Source organism: Acanthochromis polyacanthus, chromosome 19 (genome assembly GCF_021347895.1).
Source record: "Acanthochromis polyacanthus isolate Apoly-LR-REF ecotype Palm Island chromosome 19, KAUST_Apoly_ChrSc, whole genome shotgun sequence".
Taxonomy (NCBI): domain Eukaryota; kingdom Metazoa; phylum Chordata; class Actinopteri; family Pomacentridae; genus Acanthochromis; species Acanthochromis polyacanthus.
The window spans coordinates 21,838,133-21,860,809 of record NC_067131.1 but is presented as its reverse complement, the minus strand read 5'-3'; the positions used below and the strand labels follow the sequence as shown (position 1 = coordinate 21,860,809).

Here is a 22,677-nt window from a genome sequence, read left to right as displayed (position 1 = left end):
GAGTGTGTTGTGGGCGGAATGTGAGGTGGATCCACCTGTGCAATCTTCCAGCTGGTGTGTGATTTATCAAGAAATTCCATGCAGCTGTGCTTACGCAAAGTTTTATAAATCAGGGGCGAGGGGCATACGCCCTTTTCGTATTATCGGCGTACGCAAACTTTAGTATGGATCCTACGCAATGTTTTATAAATGAGGCCCCAGGACTTTAGATTACAGAGAAAATTGAGCCCACAGTGAGGAAAAAAATACATCCAGAAAGGGTTAATGAAGATAATGAACATGCTAAAAATGACTTGCTTCAAAGTAGCATACCAATGTCAGGCATTTTAAGCATCCCTAACCTGACTTCCTTACCATCCACTACAGTTACTTCACTGCAGTTTTACAGTTTTTTTTCTTCATAGTAAAGACTTCACAGAACCATTAACATAGCTGTAGATGTTACGTCTTTTTCTAAATCTTTGCTTCGTTGATATTTACAAATCCATTTTTCCGTTTCGGATTTATGTTAAACTCCCCCTGTTGTGTCCCGTGCTACAGTGCTTTCTGTCTCCTTCTGGCTTGACTTATGAGTCAACCTTTGTCTGTCTGGAGAAGATAAACTGAGATATGAGTCCTTACCTCTGTATGACCTCTCAAAGTCATACACTTCATCTCTTCCGAAGCCTCCTCCTGTTTTAAGCCTCCTGACCACCAGACATCATCCTATCATGACAGAGCACTATCTGGCCTCCTGTCACTGTTCGTCCCCTTGCACTCACTTAGATGTGGTGCAATGTGAAAATTCGAGGGGGAAATCAGCATAGGGTGGAATAGCAGTGGAATTTAGAAACTGATTTGGAGTTAAGGACAGAGTTTATTGACTCAATTTTGACTCTGGGAAGGACTCGTCTTGAGCAATACATCACATTAAACATCAGTGGCAATGGGTTGTGAAATTGTGACAGATTGGTATAGACATAAACCTCCAGGTTTGGATCAGATTTCAAAGTTAAATAGAATAAGGAGAAATTTAAAAAAAAAAAAAACAGATTGGGAGAGTGTAGAAGTGAAGTACCTGAGTGAAGATGATGGGAGAAGAAGAAAGAGGTGGCATGTTGATTCTAGGATGAGGAGGGGCTGGGCTGTCTAATTATAATTATTAGATTTGCTTGATCGTTGTTGTTCTTCATTTGAAACTCCAGAGAACGTATGTACACAGTTGTGTGTGCGTGTATGAATGCCATTGCCTTTACTGCATTGAAGGCAGATGAATAATTTCACATCGCGAAAAATGTTTTAGGGAGAGATTATACTCTGTGCTGCTGTGTGTGTTATAATGTAGCTCTGTACTGTCCCACAAAATTCCCTCAGGCTCATTATAGTCTGTCTTTAAAGTCAGTTCTTCTGGATTTCTTTACTGCCTTGACAGAAAACATGGCTTGATCTTCTTCAGGCATTATAAACGTGCACTTTCTGTATACAAGATGAAGGGGAAAAAACAAGAAGCTGAACTAGTTCACTAGCAATAACCCATCTCAGTGCTTCTCACATTGATCTGTCAATAAATTCTTAATGAAAAATGTCCTCATTCCCACTCTTCATCGTCTTCTCTGATTTTCATTTTCTTTCTCCCTCTCCAGATCTCCTCCTATTTCTGGCTTCCTCGATGACTATGCCTTCATCATTTGCGGCTTGCTGGACCTGTATGAGGCCACGCTACAAACCAAGTGGCTGCAGTGGGCTGAGGAGTTGCAGCTCAAGCAGGATGTGTTGCTGTGGGATGACCAGGGAGCAGGCTACTTCTGCAGTGATCCCAGTGACAACACTGTACTGCTGCAACTGAAAGAGGGTGAGGGATGGATACTTTTACAGACTGGTGGACCTGTATACTGTCACATATCATCAGTATAGACCTTAAGACAAACCTAATTCTCTTCTTATGAAATGAAATTAGTGAAATGAATTACTTACATATTGGAAATTGACCTTGTATGTTTCAGCAAGTTTTGTTTTGTTTTTTTTGTTTTTTACTGCTTATACCAACCATAGACTGTATATAAAGTGGACGTAGCATCTGGCTCCAAAATTGAAGCCCACCCGGAAGTGTTAAAAACTTGCAATATCATGCCGTCCGCTAGGGTTGGCTCCAAAAAGCTTTTTCTCCATAGACCCCAATTCATTTTTGGAAAAAATAAAATTTGATAGACTGATTTTCTACAGCTCAGGATTTTTTTTCCCGTTAGTTTTCATGGTCAAAATGAGAGATCAGGTGGCCGATCTTAAAATAAATCAATACTGAATTTTAAATAAATCGTTAAAGTTGGCGGAGCCAGGGGGCGTGGCTATACTTGATTGACAGTCCCATTGACTGGTCCTGCCCCGAGTTGCTCTCCATTCCAGCCTGTTTGATGACGCTTTTTACGTCACTGGCTCCAAAAAATCCAAAATGGCGACCAGGAAGTAGCAAAATCTGGGCTTCATTTTCTCGGCGTTGAAACCAACGGGTGACGTCACGGTTAGTTTACGCCTGATACCAACAAAACTGAGCACTATGTGGAACAGAAATAACATCCTAATGTGATTTGTGTGGTGACCTTTAGGTATACAGATAATCGCAATCTAGCTTATAAACTCTCATATGAAAAATAGGATGTTAGTGTTTTATCAAAGTTTTAATTAGTTTCTTTGAGGCCCAGCAAGTTATAGATGATTGAGTCACACCTCATGATCTAATGATAGGGCCACGTGCTGCCAAAACACCTATGACCTCTGGTGGCCTGGAGTCCACAGAACTCTGAAGGTGTGCTCTGGTATCAGACACCAAGACATTAGCAGCAGATCCTTTTCACCACATTTTAGTAGGTGCGAACCAATGCATACTGGGAACACCCTACTAAACCTCATGTTTTGGAACTCTTCTGACAGAGTCATATAGCCATCACTGTTTGGCCTCTATCAGAGTTGCTCAAATCTTCATGCTACCAATTTTTTCTGCATATATCACTTCAGCTTCAAGAACTTGCTGCACTTGTTGCCCTATATATTCAATTCCTTGACAGCTTGTATTGTAGTCAGATAATCAGTGGAATTCACTTCACCTCCCACTGTTTTTCATGTTGTGGCTGATTGATATATGTACAGTCATTGCTAGCTGCTCTTTGAAGTTTCACTGAGGTCCTGCAGTGGTCTAAGTCAAATGCTAGAATTAGCACGCTAACATACTCACAGTGACAAAACTCATAAGATGATGTTTAGCAGGTACAATGTTGGCCATGTACATGAATACATTTTTGCAGATAATTTGAAATTATACTCAGTAGCAGTAGAAGATAAGTCAGTTTACCAATCAATTCTGAATGGAAATTGAATGTCTGTACCAAGTCTTCTGACAAACAGACCAACTACTTTGAGACAATTGACTCTAAACAGCAAATGTTCACATTGTGTTGTGCTAGAGAAAAGGCCAGGGGATCAAGGAAAGTCTTCAGCATCAATCATTTGAGCTCTCAGAATGCTTTTGCATAGCTTGTTGCCAGTTCATCTAACTGTCATTTATTGTTTCACTGAAAACTTAGGCCAGCTGGTGGCAAAACAAGTTAAGTAACAAGTAAGTCATCACTAAAATGTTTGCATATTCCATTAAATAATTGTTGCAATATTTCAGTCTTAGACCAGAGTGATCCACGAGCCAACTGGCAGACCTACTTTTCGAACAATGTTCATGATTTTCAGCTCATTTTTTATTCAGATTTAGAAAATAAATGGAGTGACACTATTGCTGTAGGCTTTGGTGCTTGCAGCTTTAGAGATATGGAGAGGGCTTGATGGACAGGTGAAGGATTAATTGTACTGCCACAACATCCCTCTGTAGCACAGACCTGTATAAGGAGTAATATCTCAGGCAGATGAATAAATAAAGGATCTGAGGGTTGCAAACACTGCTGACAGTTTGCTACTGTCAAACACAGTGACACAGTTTGACCACAGGGACTTCAGCGAAACAGCAGGCATGAATGGATTGCTGTAATTTATTTGAACAAAAGAAGAGTTAACGGATCAAAATAACTATTCATTCATTCATTCATCCATCCATCCATCTATTCCTCCATCATCCATCTTTTTCTCCCATGCCTGTATCCTTACCTTATCGATTGACTCAGAGCTTACAACATGGAAGCCCCTGCAGTAATGTCCCTACCAGTTTCATTCCATTGCTACCTTAAACCATAAGAGAGGGCAGAGACAAGGATTGATGTATGAATGGATGGATAGTTGGACAGATAGATAAATGGGGAGAGGATAAAAGAGGGGAGCAGAGGAATATTGACCTCTCCTATTTACTTTTTAGTAGTGTGCACTCCTCACCCGTTCAAGCTGAACCTCTCCACCATGAAAGCAATGGAAGAAGGTGCTCTGATTTTCAACTACTTTAATCACCAAACCTGTCAAATATGTCTCCTTCTTTCTTTCAGTTCATCTGCTTCTGACAGATTGGAACAGCACCAAAATGCACAGTGAGAATCTGAAATCAACTTTGTGTCTCTGCTTCCTTGTAGCTCGCTCACATGATAACTTCATCTAGAATTTGTTTATATTAATTACATTTTCCTACTTCATTGCTTTTCTACTTTCAGCTCAGGTATAAGTTACGAACTGGCACAAAATGTTATAACATTTAAATGTTTAATCTTGTAGACATGACAGTGTGACATTTAAAAACCAAATGCTTCAACTTTTTTATAACATTCACTTTTTGATACACTGCCTGAAAAGTTTATTGCCAAATGGCATGGAATTTTTTTCCAGCTATGTCATTATCTGCCACTGTTAGAGATGCTTTTTGAATATTATTTTAAAAAAAATATGAGTTAAAGGCAGTTATTTGAGTATCATTTCATTAATATGAATAATGGACTGTTAGAAATAATTTTTAGCCACAGTAAAAGCAAGGTTCCAGGGAATGATTTTGATAACTTGCCTTTTCTTTTGACTGCTGTAAGACTTACACTGAAGCTGAGTTATTGTGAAAGGTTTCAAAAGCTATTTCTGTGAATGTAGTACAGATGGTAATGGCCCCTTGATGAACATAACTTTGCACTCATTGCCATCGTCAGAATTTTAATCTGCCGTACACTTTGTTTAATGCGCTGCAAAGATGGTGAACCTGGTGAATATTACCTGTCAAATAACAACCTATTGGCATGCTGGTTTTAGTGTTTAGCTCAGTGCACAGCTGTGCCTCAGTACAGTCTCACAGAGCTGTTGGTGTGGCTGCACACTGGCACCAGAGCTAGATCAATACAAGATGTGTTTGAAGCTTACATTACATAACCAATATTTTTCACTCAATGACCGATGAGGAAATGCATAATCGGAACATTTTAGACAAGGTCCTAGACTTGCCGGTTGAAGGCTGCATGAACCTGCCACTGGCTTCTCATTACAGGTGGCTTTGTCTTGTCAGTATGTTACTCTGTTTTCTTTGCTGTGGGAAACACCAACCTCCAGACTACCAACCTACCACAGTGAAAATATTAGGTGTTGGCTAGGATTTGGATCATGCAGTAAGCAGGCCCTGTTAATTTTTTTCCAGTGGAATATCCATTTTTATCACAGTGCTCACATGCTAATATTCCACTGAAACAATTTTACCTGTCACTTTTTTAAGGGAACATTAAAGTATCATCCATTACTTAACCCCACCCATAACAACTGCAGCCAATTTAAAGAAATTCAAACATGTCAGAGTGTGTTTCTATCTCTATCTTATACAAGAATCATACTGGCAGTGCATTATGTCTGTTATGTTCTACAGAATAGGTTATCCAAGCTTGACCATTCTATAAATTATTGCAAATATATTTATGACATATTTTTAAAATATATATATGTCTTATTGCATGTACACTGATATATGCAACTAAAATATCTGTTAAAAGTTAAAATTAACTCATATGTAGGGTTGTATGGTTAACGTTACTACAGTTACTACTACGTTACTACTAACAGTAGAATCCTACTTTTATATGAATGCAAGAGTAATATAACCTAATGATATAATATTGTGTGTTATGGTATCCCAGGATGCTTTTTTTGTTTGTTTGTCTTGTGTACCTTTGTTTTTATCATCATTGTACATATTTGTGATTACATTGACATGCATTTACTTTAAGTACCATTTCCAGTGCAGGACTTCAAGAGTGTGATATTAGTACTTTAACATATCTAAGGTACTCCTCTGGTACCTATATTTGTCTGTCAAGGTAAACTGACACTTAATATTTATGGGAGTTCATACATTTATTGTGTTTTTTAAGCATTGAGGTAACACAGTGACTGCCTGATTGCACAACCACTTTAATGACAGTTGTGATCTAGACTAGTGGATGTGTTGTGAGAAGTGTGTTAGAAAAATACTAACAAGTTGCTGCAATCATAAGAAGTGTGGCTATATTGGCTTGTATAGTTACAGTGGTCTGCTGTATTGTGCTTAGACAAACGGAATAGTTCATAACAGTTTGTGTTTTGTGTTTGTTGCAACAGCAGAGAAACTTACTTGAAACGCTACTTAGCAATGATAAATGCTGGCAACAGAAACCCAAAACTCAAAAAAGTAATCCTAAAATAGCAATAATGGTGGTTTCTTTTCGGGTTTTTTATGTTTCGGAGTTTGTTTCACCTACTTTGCTGAAACGATAGCAGAGTCCAGTCCCGTCCTTGTGAGATGTGTTGTTTTTGGTAAATGAAGGCAATGGTGACAAGACTGTGACACAATTTGTGCTAATCAAGCAACTCAATAGCTGCCGAGTAGGTTAACTGAGAATAATGCTAAACTCATGATTTATTAAGAAAAAATGCATTAGGAATCGGGAAGATGTGCAGGCATTCAGTTTGTATGACTAATGGCTCAGATAGATTGCACTTAGTTTTTGCAGTACACTGTTTAAAAACTAGTGCGAGTGAAGTTTGTTGACAAACCGATAAGCTGAACTGAAATGAAACTTTCCTAATGAAATTTTTCTTTAGAACCCAATTGAAACTGGTTCTTGATGCCCTATTGTACTCATAAGCACATACAAGGTCACACATTTCCAGCATATATATAGCTTATAAAGGTTAAATCCAACTGTCTAAATCTACCCTATATCCTTTTTCTAATCTGTTGTGATTTATAAGCCTGTAGTCTCTCCAAATAAATACTTATTTTTCAGTAGGAACTTTTATGTTACAAACCTGTAGATAAAAAAGAGTTTTTATACCACAGGACTGATGGGATATAAATATAAATGGGTCTGACCTTGATGTGCTCTCCAGTCTGTCTTCAGTTGCCAGTCCGCTCCTTTCACTGATGGCTGCTGGCAGGTCAAAGAAAACTGACACATTGTAGACATGCAGACATTTACCTTTGATCTGTCAGACCAAAGTTTCCAGTTTGGATCTGGTTGCAATTTTCTTTTTTGCTTTTGGTCTCGAGCTACTGCATCTGACAGCAGCCATCTATTTTAACAGCATTCTTCTCCCACATGTGTTTTTATTCTTATTCCCTTGTCATCTCTCCTCAATTTAATATTTTCCTTTATAATACAGCGTATGCTGTCAGTGGGCTGGTCTTTCCCCCATCACATTGTGTCTTTCCTGTTTGTTGTCACAGGATTTTTTCAGCTGAAGATTCAGGGCTTTTGGTTTGTGTGGTGTTATAAACTAGGTTTTGTGTGTGTACTTGTTCTCCAGGGGCTGAGAGACATATGCACAGTTTAAAAAAGGCTAGATTGGAACGAGCACTGATCTCATTTTCATGCATCAACATTAAACCTCTGCATAAAATCCTCTAAACTAAAAATTATGTCTGGAAGATTGTCAGTTTCGATGTTCCACATGCTATATTTTTCCACGTAAAACAAAATGACACACAAACTCGTGTGCTTGTAGCAGGTAACTCGGTGAAAGTATTTCAGACAGGAATGAGATACTACAGATGGGTGGGTGAACAGAGAAAAAGCTAACAGTTATTCTTGTTATGAACTGTTGACAGATCAGAGATGATGGCTGCATGTGAGCTTGTGTGTATGCGGGACAAATTGTCCCTGCGAGTCGTAACACCTGCATCTGTATGTGTTTATCGGAGCTGACGTGCGAGAGGTTTCTCATCTGAGAGGATTGACGGAGGCATTGTGGTGGCGGCACTGTGCAGGGTTGAAGCCCATTAGTGACGCTACAGCCGCTGCAGTGTGGACGCCTGTCCCAGCAGCGTAGCCTGTCAGTGCAAGACGGATTACCCCACCGCGCTGCCACTCTACATCTTACAGCCTGCCAGACTCCCCTGTGTGTTTGTTTTTCAGGAATAAGGTTTTAATCACGCACAGTATCTGTTCTGCTTTTATTTAAAAATCTTATACCATGTGTTTTCAAATGTATTTGCATTTCAGAAGCAAATGCATTTAGGAGACATCCACTTGAGGTTTCTTCAGTTCAGAAACATCAGTGTTTTTATGGACTTCTAAAAACTAATAAAAGTATAAGCAGTGCTGTAGTGCAGAGTGTTTGTGGGCTGTGCTGCCATTGCTTTGTGACTTCCATGAGTCACTCTCTGTACGTGTACGTTACAGTGTTGTGCATTCCATCACGGTTTCATGTGTGTCCGTGACCTCCTTTCATGGGGCTTCTTAAGAGTGGAGATGTGAAACGCGGAAGGCGGACACACTCACACTCTGTCTCTGTGTATTTACAGTATATGTGTGTGTATGTTGAAACTTCCTTGCCCTGGGGCTCAGAGAGAGCTGAACCATACCACAGGATAGAATCTCTGCAATTTCTGCAATTCAGTCATGCAGGGGTGTTCACTTGCATCTATATTTGGTTGTTAATTCATGCTTGTCATGAATAATACTACTGCGGTTTACAGTACCGTTTGAGGCTTTTACCATTCATGCTTGTGCAAGGCTATCTTTGCTAGTTGACCAATTCCGTCTGAATTCACAGATGGGGGTTGCAGCACCATTTTCAATTTGGCTTTGGAAGATGGTGAGAGATCATGATAAAAAAAAAAACTTTATGTGCAAAATTGCAGGCATCTACTCCCAGTAGTTTTTGAGTTAGGGCATTTTCAAATTTTAATAATTCAGGCCAAAATGCCCTCCCCCAATCCTCACCTGGAATTTTTAGGTTTTAAAATGCTTATATCTCTGCTTCTGGGTATCAGTTTTTTCTCCAAGCTCCCTACATGTTGGTGATGTCCTAGAAACAACACACACACACTCAGGAGAAGTCTCTACAGAGCAGGGGGGCTTGCCCAAAATGTATAAATTATTTGTAGTTAAGGGTGTTAAAAATACTAGAAATCTTACAGATTAATGTCTTAGCACCATTTAGTATTGCTCTAGACCAGACTGGTTTGTAACGTATACAGGGGGAGCCCTCTAAGCACATTGTTTAGAGAGATATGGACTGCTGAACATTGCCCCTCATGGAAAGTGCCTAATTTTCAAGGACCCTGAAGTCAATGTAGCACAGGTGGTAGAGATCTGCAAATTTGCACAGAAACTCATCTATCCTCTTACTATAGCCATGCAAAGTCCCAACTTCTAGCTATCACTGCATCATGCTCAATTTTACCCTCATCAGCTACCAACTCGGAAGTCTTTCTGGCACTCATTGACACTCAGACACACATTCAAAAGCACAGGCATCAGGGCATTGCTGAGAAGCAGACGTGTAGTGAGGTCATAGGTTATGAGAAGATCATCTCCCGCCTCACAGTGGATGCTGATTAAAGATAAGGACCCAACCACTTAACAGAGCTAAGTCATGAGGTCATCTGCTACTTCCATCACATCACACCACAAAGTGACTCTGGGAAATGAGATAGTTGTGTACTGGGAAATAAAGGAAGACATGGAACATGCATCTGCACTTAATCAGTTTGTTTGACAAATTGTAACAGGAATGTAATTTTTTGGATCAGAGGCATCACATCTGTTATTTATTTATGTATGTATGTTATGTAAATGTCAGAACCTGTAAGTCTACATTCCATATCCTGACAAAGAAGCCTCCTCAGACCAGTGTCCTATCCCATATAGGTCTATAGTTCCTATTTTTAACCTTACTTATGTGCCATTCCTGAAAACAGTGGTCAGCTTGAACCGAAAACATCACAAGCATTTTGTCTCTCTGAGATTGACTAAATATGACTTACATAAAAATAAATGGTTAACAAAAAACTTCAAACTGAGTTTGTTTTCACAGTTAGTTGTTTTGAATTCTATTTTGCATGCTAGCTAGCCTAGCTAAGCTAAATCCATCTATCCATTATCTGTACATCGCCTTATCCTCTGTAGGGTCGCAGGGGGCCTGGAGTCTATCCCAACCGACTCAGGGTGAAGGCAGGGGACACCCTGGACAGGTGGCCAGTCTATCACAGAGCTACACATAGAAACAAACAACCAAGCACACTCACATTCACAGCTATGGACAATTTACAATCTCCTAGTATGTTCTCAGACTGTGGGAGGATCCGAAGTACCCACTGAGAACCCACGCAGGCACAGGCAGAATGTGCAAACGCCACAATGAAAGACCCCAGGCTGAGAAGTGAACCCTGGATCCTAGCTGTGAAGTGACAGTGCTAATCACCGCTGACTGTGCCACCCTTAGCTAAATCAAACACATCAGTTAATGTGATAAAGTAGTTGTTTCCCGTCAAATGTGCTATATACAGCATAAAGACAAGAAGCTAGGTTATGCTATGTAGTTCATATTAACAGACTGGCACTCATTCTGTTTGCATACATGCTGAAACATGCTGTTGGGTATATTATTGCTTGAAAAAAGTATAATGTTGGTCTCAGGCTATATTTGTCTAAATATATGTTTTGTGCCTTTGTGTGTCTCAGATCAGGATGGAGCTGAGCCCAGTGCTAACTCTGTGTCAGCGTTCAATCTCCTGCGTCTGTCCCACTATACTGGAAGACAGGACTGGCTCCAGAAGTCTCAACAGCTGCTGACAGCCTTCTCTGACCGTCTGAACAAGGTTCCCATAGCCCTGCCTGAAATGGTCCGTTCTCTTATGGCCCAGCACTACACGCTCAAACAGGTTATTCTCACACCAACACAAACAATAATTGATAATGATGAGTATGCATTCATCCACCAGGGGGATTTTCTTTGTCTGCTGCTTTCACAGCATAGACTGTATATATAGTGGACATAGCATCTGGCTCCAGAATTGAAGCCAGCCTGGAAGTGTCAAAAACTTGAAATATCACTCCGTCCGCTAGAGTTGGCTCCAAAAACCTTTTTCTTCATAGACCCCAATTCATTTTTGGAAAAAATAAAATTTGATAGACTGATGTTCTACAGCTCAGGATTTTTTTCCTGTTAGTTTTCATGGTCAAAATGAGAGGTCAGGTGGCCGATCTTAAAATAAATCAATACTGAATTTTAAATAAATCGTTGAAGTTGGCGGAGCCAGGGGGCGTGGCTACACTTGATAGACAGCAACAGAAGCCTCTGCAGTAAAATGTGGGCGGGATAAGAGAGTCCTCAGCCAATCCTGCCCCTAGTTGCTCTCCGGTCCAGTCTGTTTGATGATTCTTTGTACGTCACTGGCTCCAAAAAATCCAAAACGGCGACCAGGAAGTAGCAAAATCCGGGCTTCATTTTCTCGGCGTTGAAACCAACGGGTGACGTCACGGTTAGTTTACACCTGGTTCACAGTTGATTTAATTTTGTTGATATTTTTTTGAGTGGTTTATTGAATTAGAGAATTAAAAAAAGGTGAACTAAATATTTAGCAATCGAATCCATGCTGGATTGAGTTGAACAGTACAGCTATGCTTTGTCACTGCTATTGACAGAGTAGTCTGTTCCATTTAAAATGGCATCTATGACTGAACTTTTTTCATTTGTGTTAACCCAGTAATTTGGAAAAGCCCTTTAATCAGTTCTCAAAAATATAATTGTTAAATCTTGGCTTTCCTGGTTGAGCCCTAAAGTTATCTTAGTTTTTGGTTGTATTTACCTGGCTGTTAGTCAAAATTCATTTGCATGTCCACCCACTATAAGACACAAAAGACATTGCATTTACTGGTACAGTAAAAACAATACACAACACCATAACAAACACTGAGCAAGAAGCTGGTAAAACAATGAATGCTTCATCCATATTGATTACAGTGACTCGTTTCTATTATCAGTTACCATGCTGATAACTAAAAATGCATCACTGCACGCATACATGATGCCAATACAACAAGCTTCAGTGCCTCATAGACGGTTTGTTTAACGGTAAGACTGTAAGAATCTTTTCAGATTCCTATTTCACAGCAAGCATTTAGCTATATATTATTGATGACTGTTTTTTAGTAAAGCAATTCCCTTAATCTATGTCAGCAATGTGAGCAATGCTACAACTCAAACAGAGCCTAAAACCGGTCTCTTTATTTCTTCTTTTGTCTGAGGAATAGTGGAAAAACATCTCTCATACATGACCAAGGGACCTTTTTCCATCCTGACTCAAAATCTGTAGACATCCACCCTGACTAAGCTGTACACATTGTACATATTTTTACATATTTTGTGCCTCTACTAATTACTCTGACAGTCTATCTTTGACACATTAATAAAGCTACTGACAAAAAATCACAGAATAACATCATGACTCACACTAGAATATAGGTACAATGTAGAACAAAACCTGCTTTAATTCAGCACCAAGTGGGTTTAAAGCGCCTCTTTTATCAAACTATGTTTTGTTGTGTTCATCATAATCAAAAGGTAAAAACTGACAGTGATTTAACCACTAAAGAGCATCATGAAATGTGTTCATTACATCGGTTTTGAAGCTGAGGGTGTTGGCTACGGTCGCCACCATTCTGACTTGTCCTAACTCCCAAATAATACAAAAATTAGCTCACAGGTGAAGCGTGAGTGGAGCTAAGGCAGGTCATGCCACCATCTCAGGGCCATGGACTGTCCTATGAAGGTTCTCACCTGACACTCAAAGCAGTCACTCCCTTAACGATACCTAACTTTCAAAATTAATTAATGTTTAAATGCCATGTAATAAAATATTCCTTGTACACTTGTTATGAAAAAAAGAAATAGCTATAGAGTTCACAACAGTTTTTTTTATTAGGCCATAAATATTTTTATTTGTGCTGTAAATCATGTTGATAATTTGAACTTTGGGGATTTTTTGGGGGATTGACTCATTTTTGAAGCCAGCCTCAAGTGGCAATTTGTGAAATTACACCTTTCGACACTTTGCAGTCACATTTCAGTCGTGGAGGTTACCACATGGGTTACACACCCCATTCACTAATTCAAACAAGGCTGAACCCCTTTCAGAGTTTTGTCTTTTTTGTTTTTTTTGGAGGGGTGGGGGTGGGTGGGGGTGGGTGGGGGGTGACATCATTTCTAGAGTCACCGAGAAAGCAGGGAGTCTATGAAATGATTTTACTGTCAGTAAATAATGCAATAAAAGAAAACAAAAAAAAAACTGCATGGGATTTACTGGCACAAAATTAGATTTAGTGTTGAGGTAGTCAATTCAAGATCAACTATTCACTGTATGTCATTTTTGTCCTGTGCTGTTTCAATTTCCACTGCTAGTTTTTCCTCAATAACAAGTTGTCTAATTAAAGCTAGAGTTGGAAGCTCAACACAACATAATGTTAACACTGTTTGGATAAACATTTGCTTATGTTCCTCCTTAAAGCTCGTGTCCGGAGTTTCCGTTTGTTTTCAATTTATGTATCATTGTTTAACAAAGCTTAAATGTGTTAGTCTAGTTCGATACTATAATATAATGTTAGTATGACGCGATATGAAAATTTATTCATGAGCTCCGCCTTCCTCTCATAGACCCCCATGTTATTCCAAAAAGCGCCGGTCGCTGCCGACCAATCAAGTTCGAGCTTCAGCTTTGTCATGCTGTCAATCAACGGTTACGCGCACAGCAAGCAAGCCCATGCAGAGGTGGGCGAGCTACGCACTACGCAACCGTGCACACATTTGTTTTGCTTGTGGAGGAGAGAGCATCAGGGCTCAGCAACTTCCAGAAAAGTTAGCAATCCCACGGCTTGTCAGGCCAAGAGACTGCAGGACGTTTTTTGGCTCGGGGTGCTCGCGTCGCTCCCCGACCACGGCCTCCATAGCCCGCCTGACGGCTTCGTTTAGATGTCCGACCTCTGGAGGAAGATGTTGGGGCGTCTGGGACATACTCTTCGTCAGAGGAGTCATGCAATTCTGAACTCTAGATAGAAATAAATAAACAATGTAACACATATACACGCGTAAATGCACTAAGTTTGATAAACAACGTCATCGAGAGGGATACACGAGTGTAATCACATATTGAAACTTTACTCGTTCGTCCTAGCAGATTCATGTTATTTTGGTATTAGGACAAGTTAGACTCAATACAGAATTCTAACGTAATTCTTTTATTATTTCCTAAATGTACTAAATGTAGAAGAGTGGAAAACAGCAAAACAGGCAAGATGCTGCAGCACTCCGGGCACTCCTAGCTGGTACTGTGCGCGTGCACAAATAAAGGGGCGAAATCAGAGGGAGGGAGGGACCAACAGTGTTTTGGGAAGCGCTGCTATTCAAACTCCGGACACGAGCTTTAAGTAAGCAGTTAATGTGTTGATAGACATTTCTCACCTCATTTCAACCGTAGTAGGTCATCACTATCTATCTCAGCTCCTTATTTTCATGCACACTTAATCCCTGGACACAGACTCCAAATCTTTCCCCTAATTTTTACAGCCCTCATGCATTTAATAGGTTATTTGAGCTGTTCAGGCTCAGTTATATAATCTCTTTTGAAATATTAACACCCTCAGTTTAGCCTGAAACCACTGAAACCAGCGTACTTGCAAAGCACAGCAGCAGTCACCCCAAACTTTCTTGATCACCTGAAGAAAAGTTTAAGCATGAAAGCTTGAGCTGTACAATCAAACAACCAGAGAAGAGAGTTCAGTAGTGTTAGCTGGCTTTCTGTCCATCATACGTGACCTGCAGAAGATAAGTCGTGACAAGGGTATGAGGGTAACAAGCTCAGGAGTGAGGCGAGGTTAGGCAATCCCAGAGAAAACACCTGCACCCCTTGTTACTTCTACAAATGCAGCACTGACCTTGTATCCCTTTATCCTCCTCTCCCCTCCACTTATGTGTCACCTTTCCCCTCTTACATTACTATTTATGCTCTCTGATTTCATAACTCTTTCTTTTGTTCCTTCCTTATCCCTTTTCCTTCACTTTTCCTGTCACTCCTCTCCAATTTCATTTTTCTAGATTGTGATCTGTGGCCAGAGGGATGCTCCAGACACTACAAATCTTCTCGCAACAGTCAACTCTCTCTTCCTTCCATATAAGGCAAGTATTTAGCATACTGGTAGTGTGAAAGTGATGTATCATCTTGACCAACTTGTCAACACAAACATGTCGCTGAAGATAACCATTAAAAGTAAACATGAGCATGCAACAGCACAGGCATGCACTGATTCACTCCAACAGTAGTACCTCTGTAAAGGCAACAAATTAGCAGTAACCTTTGATGCACAGACAGACACAAAAACATACAGATACAGAGTGAGAACAGCCTAGAACTGTGCCTGGGGTTTTGGCTGGTTGAAGTGTGGTCCTTTAAAGGTCAGCCGAAACGCCTCTCCTCTCCTCAATGTAATAACTTCTCAGCTATCGCTTTTTGGGCATTAGTTGACCTTCAAGGCCTTTCCTGACATCTAAATGCCTTGTGGGTCCAACTCCTCCTTTGGTGTGGTTCTTTCTGTGTGCTTTGAGTAGGCCAGAATTTTCCTGCTTGCCCTGATGCAGACTCTTTGTTGAGAACTGGACAGCTGTCAGTCTGAGTCAGACTTTAATTCAACGTGGATGGCCAGCATTTGTGTTTATGGCTGCAGAAAATTTTTCAGCATGTCCCACTAAATCTCAGTAGCAAATCAAGGAATCTCTGTATAAGTGTTTGTGTTTTTTAGACATATTGATAATCTTGCATCTGATCCACTTCAGACTTGGTGGATGTGTTAATGGGAACCAAAGGGAGTGCATTGTTGAGGTTAAAGCAGATCGGGTGATTGGGAAGATGTTTGCAGTCCGCATCCTGGCCTTTGGCAGCTGGTAGGGAGAGCCCCTGCTGCTAGGCAACATCATCAAAGGCAAATGTGCAATGTCATGTGAAGAGTTTGCAATTTGATGGTGGGTGCCCCACTTGGTCTAGAAAATCCTATTAAAAGCAGTCACCTCTGTACAGCCAGAATTCACATCAGCCTAGTCACCAGATAATGACACATAGAGAGCCGAGGAGAAAGCAAATCATTTTGGTGGAAGCAAGAACAACAAAAGGTAGTGAAGACAGAAAGAGACGACAGAGAAACCTGCATGCCTGTGATCATACAGTTAAGTCTGTGAAGAAAAAGCCATCTGTGTAGGCAGGCTGTCTCCAACAGGAGATGGAGGTTTAGGAATCAGCGTGCCATCCAGCCACCCTGCCATCCAGACACCCTGCATAACTGAATCAAACCTCCCGGTGGGGGGTTACCCGAACTCCTGCTTACATCTCAACAACTCAGACATTCCTGCATTCACACAGCAGGAACAACAAAGTCTGTGACTAAAGAATAAAGAAGAATGACAAGATGTTTGCATATTAAATTGCATGTCCATTACCTGCAATGAATTCTTGTTTTGATGACCAAAATACAAGCTGCAGCAGGGCTCCATACTTACTGTTTCGCTGGTGGCACTGGTGCAACTTCCTCAGTCAGTCGCACCAGGACTGCTTTGATCGCTTCTTCCCACACCCGTTGGTGCTCTTGAACAGATATGAGACCATAAATTAGTTGGAATAGAGTGAAATAAGGCATTTGTATATCAGATTTGAGTTTTCTGAGTGGAGAGTATTTTTAAATGGAAATACCACTGTTGATTAAGTTCACATAATGTATTTGTGGGGAGCTAAAATATTGGTTGTGATAAATATTAATTTTATTTTGCAGCCTTAGCTCAACCTTAGCTGTTGTAATTAAATGTTTTTTTTTCTTCACCGGTTTAGTCAATATCTTCCAGCCTGTGCAAGAAGGAGCGCTACCGCAGGTCCTTCATCCCCACTGCCATCAGACTATATAACACTACTGTGTAGTTCTTATTATGTGCAATATTTATTATCTTGTTCTTGCACTTTCGTGACTTTTGCACTCCTCTGTTTTTTGTTCCTAAGAGCCCTGTAACAGTAAATTTCTCCTTTGTGAGATCAATAAAGTCTATCGTATCTTATCTGTACTTGCACTCTGATCATCAGGTACAGTGGGGCAAAAGAATATTTAGTCAGCCACCGATTGTGCAAGTTCTCCCACTTAAAATGATGGTTTGTACTTGAACTGTGAGAGACAGAATGTGACAAAAAATCCAGGAACTCACATTGTAGAAATTATTTGTAAATTATGGTGGAAAAATAGTATTTGGTCACCTACAAACAAGCAAGATCTCTGGGCTCTCACAGACCTGTAACTTCTTCAAGAAGCTATACTGTCCTCCACTTGTTACCTGTATTAATGACACCTGTTTGAACTTATCTGTATAAAAAACACCTGTTCACAGCCTCAAACAGTCTGACTCCAAACTCCACCATGGCCAAGACCAAAGAGCTGTCGAAGGACATCGGGAATAAAATTGTAGATCTGCACCAGGCTGGGAAGAGTGAATCTACAATAGACAAGCAGCTTGGTGTGAATAAATCAATTCTGGGAACAACTGTTAGAAAATGGAAGACATACAAGACCACTGATAATCTCCCTCGATCTGGGGCTCCACACAAGATCTCATCCCGTGGGGTCAAAATGATCATAAGAACGGTGAGCAAAAATCCTAGAATTATACAGGGGGACCTGGTGAATGACCTACAGGGAGCTGGCACCAAAGTAACAAAGGTTACCATCAGTAACACACTACACCGACAGGGAATCAAATCCTGCAGTGCCAGACGTGTACCCTTGCTTAAGCTAGTACATGGCCAGGCCCGTTTGAAGTTTGCCAGAGAGCATATGGATGATCCAGAAGAGGATTGGGAGAATGTCATGTGGTCAGATTAAACCAAAATAGAACTTTTTGGTACAAACTCATCTCGTTATGTTTGGAGGAAGAAGAATGCGGAGTTGCATCCCAACAACATCATACCTACTGTGAAGCATGGAGGTAGAAACATCATGCTTTGGGGCTGTTTTTCTGCAAAGGGGACAGGACAACTGATCCGTGTTTAGGAAAGAATTAATGGGGCTATGTATTGTGAGATTTTGAGTCAAAACCTCCTTCCATCAGTGAGAGCATTGAAGATGAAATGTGGCTGTGTCTTCCAGCATGACAATGATCCCAAACACACCACCCGGGCAATGAAGGAGTGGCTCTGTAAGAAGCATTTCAAAGTTCTAGAAGGGCCTAGCCAGTCTCCAGACTTCAACCCCATAGAAAATCTGTGGATGGAGTTGAAAGTCCGTGTTGCCCGGCAACAGCCCCAAAACATCACTGCTCTACAGGACATCTGCATGGAGGAGTGCGCTAAAATACCAGCTACAGTGTGTGCAAACCTGGTGAAGACCGACAGTAAGCGTTTGACCTCTGTCATTGGCAACAGAGGTTATATTACAAAGTATTGAGTTGAACTTTTGTTATTGACCAAATACTTATTTTCCACCATAATTTACAAATATATTCTTTAAAAATCCTACAATGTGATTTCCTGGATTTTTTTTCACCTTCTGTCACAGTTGAAGTGAACCTATGATGGAAATTACAGACCTCTGTCATCATTGTAAGTGGGAGAACTTGCACAATCGGTGGCAGACTAAATACTTTTTTGCCCTGCTGTATGTCTTAGTCGGGATCTCCCTCTCCACTAGCTACAGACCGCTTTATCTGTGGAACACAGAAACAGGCTTAATAGGCTGTTTTATGTGTCGCACAGAGACAGACTGGGAGAACCAAAGAAGAAATTCAAGTACTAGTTTCCACCACTGGCTAAGTCAGTAGCTAATCCGAGCCCCATGATCATCATAGACATATACAAACAAGAATTTTACACACACTTTTACATATGCAACCATTTGCAGTGACCACTGTACAGCTTTCCACAGTTGCTGGTCTGCCCACTGCTGATCTTAAAAAACCTGTTGCAGCCTCCCAACTGCATACTGCAGCCCACACACTGCAGCTCATCACCATAATCAAAATTTAGCTTGCTGCAGCTCCTGGAAACGCAATCTGGCGCAGATCCCACACTGCCTGCTACAGCCCACAAACTGCAGCTTGCAGTGACTCGAGCGCAGCCTGCTGCTTCACACAAACTGTACATGCTGCAGCTCCACAATCCCAGTCTACTGCAGTTCAGGAGCTGCAGTTCAGGAACTGCAGCCTGCCACAGAGTGCACAGTGCTTCTTATGACACCAAAGACTAGATTCTCAGTATTGACCATCTAGCTAATCTATCTAATTTAAAGAATCTGTGTGTATGTATGTGGGTGGTGTTGTTCTTCACTATCTTGACTAGTACATCCCACTGTCAACTTTATAGATCTATACCTTGGGACCTGAAAAATACTGCAGTGTTAAGTTTAAAGCTAATCGGATGAAAGGTGGCCAGTTTGGTTGTTGTTTTGGAATCTTTTTGGGAAACTAAGTGTTTGTATGACATCTGTAAATACAAGATAACTGCTGACATTAAATGTATTGAATTACAGAAAGTAGCTGCTCAAAAGTCAAATCGTCCTATAAGATTGAAATTTTGTGCTCTTTTTTTAAATGTTGCTGTACATCTTGGAGATGGTAAAAAAAAAAAAACTTTTGCTGTTCTTGTCACATTGTGTGCAAAGCTCTCGAATGGAGCTTAACAAACTGTTTGAATAGATGAAATTCAACACAAAGACCTCACAACAGTCAGCTTCACCACGGATTGTTTAGGACTGCTCACTGAATTGTGTTAATTCGACCAGCCTGTAACCAAAATTAGAACACTACATTAAAGCAGTAATTGTCCAGCGATGCTCCATCTCTCTCTCACACACACAGACCCACATACGGGCTCAACAGGGCACTGTTGAAATATAGATGAGTTGTGCAATATCAGGCACTGGCTGCAGTAACATCAGGCCATTCCAGTTCCCTGCAGAGAGACGGAGACCAAGAATGAGCAAGATAGAGCCGTTATCAACTTGGATCTATTATTAAGGAGAATGTATGTTATGTGCTATCACATTTTGCCAGCACTAGTCACATGCTTGGTCTTGTTGCAGTCAGATTATTTGGACAGAATCCTCCAAAGCAGGAGCTGTCACAGTTGTCTGTAAATTTAAAAAATATATATACTAGATGATTTGGGAAGGATGTCATTACTCTAAAATCAGAGCAGTTTTGCTTTTCAGTTTGTTGATGGTGGATTTAGTAAGTAAGTAAATGACATGAGAAAGTAAGTCATTTCTATCTCCCAGATACAGAAAAAATGCTTTAGCACATCAAATATTGATACTGTTTTAATGCTGCTATATTATGTTAGGTAGAAGTAGTGCTGGGTGATATAGCTGAAAAAGCTGTCACGTTTCCTTTCACTTGATATTGATAATGATTACTGATGAAATGTGTGTTGCTGGTACATGCAGCCACCATTCAGTCACCCAGGCAGAAGTTTTATATAAGCTCTAAACTAAAGTAATCACAAAATGAGTACATGGAGAGGAATTTTATCTCTCCTGTCAAATGTTCAGTTCTTCCTTCACATTTCTTGTTAGGTCAAGCTGTAAAATGATATGCTGTGTTTGAGTGGCTATTTCACTATAATTGTTATTTTACTTTGCTGTTAAATGCAAATCCTGTGTGTTAAATTGATTTGTTGTGGCATTTGTGTCCTTTTGATGCCTGTGGGAATGTTTTACAGGGAACTATTTGCAAGTCAATTCATGTGTGTTTGTATAAGTTGTCTTCAGTCCAGTTAACAGAATGTTAACTGGATCAGAATGTTAAATTTTGTGCACCAAATTCAGACTAATAAACCTTCACTCTAGTTGAGGGTACTGGGCTGTGTCTGCTAATGCAGTAAGAGCAGTGATGGTTGAGCTGGGGATGCAGCAATTATGGAGTTTTGAAGGCCTCATACATTGAAGGATCAGAAAAGAGATGATGGTGACCAGAAGAATGCACTGCTCTTTGCTGCTGGGATCAATAAGAATAAATGTGAAATAATGCACACTTAAAGTAGTGTGAAAGTCAGTATTGTGAAGTACTCCCAGATGGGGGAACACTCTCTTTATTACTATAACAGAGGCAAAAAGTTTTTTTTTTTTAAATCCAGAAGTTGTAACCAAAAAACAACTTTGAAAAAAGACGGTTGATGTAAAGATAAAACAGTATGGATTGTATGTGTTGTGCAGAAGCCAGAGAACAATCTATTAGCAACTGCTCTTTCTTACTCTCATCTATAATCATCATCATCATCATTACTTCTATAAGAGGAACAGATTGCTGTAAAGCAACATCTCCAACTAGGGACTGTAATTTTTTTAACTGTTAATTTTTACTATCAATAATTTAATTGAGTAAAAATGTATTAACCAATGAGGCAGAAGAGGAGTTGCATGCAGTTTAAGTGAAAAGGTATTGCAGATGTGTTGTAAAATCTGGTTGCATGACTGGATGGAGCCTCTTTCTGTTTATTGACATGGAGTTACAGGGGTGTGTGATGATCACCTGAAAAAAAATTGCCTAAAAGGAACACACTTCCCTGTTGTTTAACTACTAACTGTGATTGTGAAATTCGTGAACTATGCATAAAGTTGTAAAAAAAAGTGTTTGGCTGTCCAGTTTAGCTTGCTACCTGAGGCTCATGCTAATGCTAGACTAGAAAGCTTAAATGCTAACACATCCTGAGAACTGAGTGTAGCTATGGTAGCTGGTTACACTACTAATATTCAACAGTAGCAGCAGGAGTTCGATCACATGTTTCTAATAACATTCAAACCAAAGTTATAAAGTGTATTGGCAACGTTCTGCCCTGAGTATACATTTATAGATTGCAGTAAACACTGACAGATTTCTTGGACTGATAAAGTTGCCGTGTTTCATATCTTGGAATTTTTCTTAAGAATTATATAATAGTAATTTGAATAAAGTCTGCGAACAAAAAAAAGTTTGCTTTTTGATCTATGATTATAGTAATTTGGTGTTTACTTATCTGTTCTTAACATAACTAAAGAAAGAAATACAATTTTGCAGTGGCTAAACAATGATTTTATCAGCATGTGGAAAAGGGCTCACTGTGTTTAATTAATTTCACTGAGCAATTACTGCTTATTAACATGGCCAACTACCAGTGAAATAAATAGTTGAAATTTTGCATCCCTATTTCTAACTGCTGAAAGCAGTCACAGATAACTGAATACTGACTGTGTCTTCTCCTTACTATTCTGCTTCTATGAAAGCCTTCACACACAATTTCACACTTCCATAGGAGGGAGACAGAAAGTGGCAAAGCAAAGATGCATACGGCACCACAATGATCAGAGGCACAAACACACGCCGGGCGCAAATACAGGCATGCAAAAGTGTGGAGAGAGGCCTAATTGCTAGAAATACTGCATCTCTATTTGTACTGCAACTCCCGCCCTCTTACAATTTCAGTACCTTCTAACC

General features: G+C 40.1%; 1 protein-coding gene across 6 annotated transcripts in view; it reads left to right on the top strand.

The window, feature by feature from the left end:
* The window catches only part of spata20 (spermatogenesis associated 20), a 101,094-nt gene that overhangs the window by 46,138 nt on the left and 32,279 nt on the right, over positions 1-22,677 (top strand). For 5 of the 6 annotated variants that reach the window (XR_007937893.1, XR_007937892.1, XR_007937891.1 and 2 more), the window contains exons 13-16: positions 1,623-1,831; positions 4,455-4,496; positions 10,875-11,074; positions 15,283-15,363. Coding sequence is in view for 2 of the 6 variants with exons in the window: in XM_051939221.1 (XP_051795181.1) it covers positions 1,623-1,831; positions 4,455-4,496; positions 10,875-11,074; positions 15,283-15,363 (532 nt within the window). In the remaining 4 variants the exon portion in view is untranslated. The remainder of the gene's footprint in view (positions 1-1,622; positions 1,832-4,454; positions 4,497-10,874; positions 11,075-15,282; positions 15,364-22,677) is intronic. The other variant, XM_051939222.1, reaches the window with a different exon arrangement.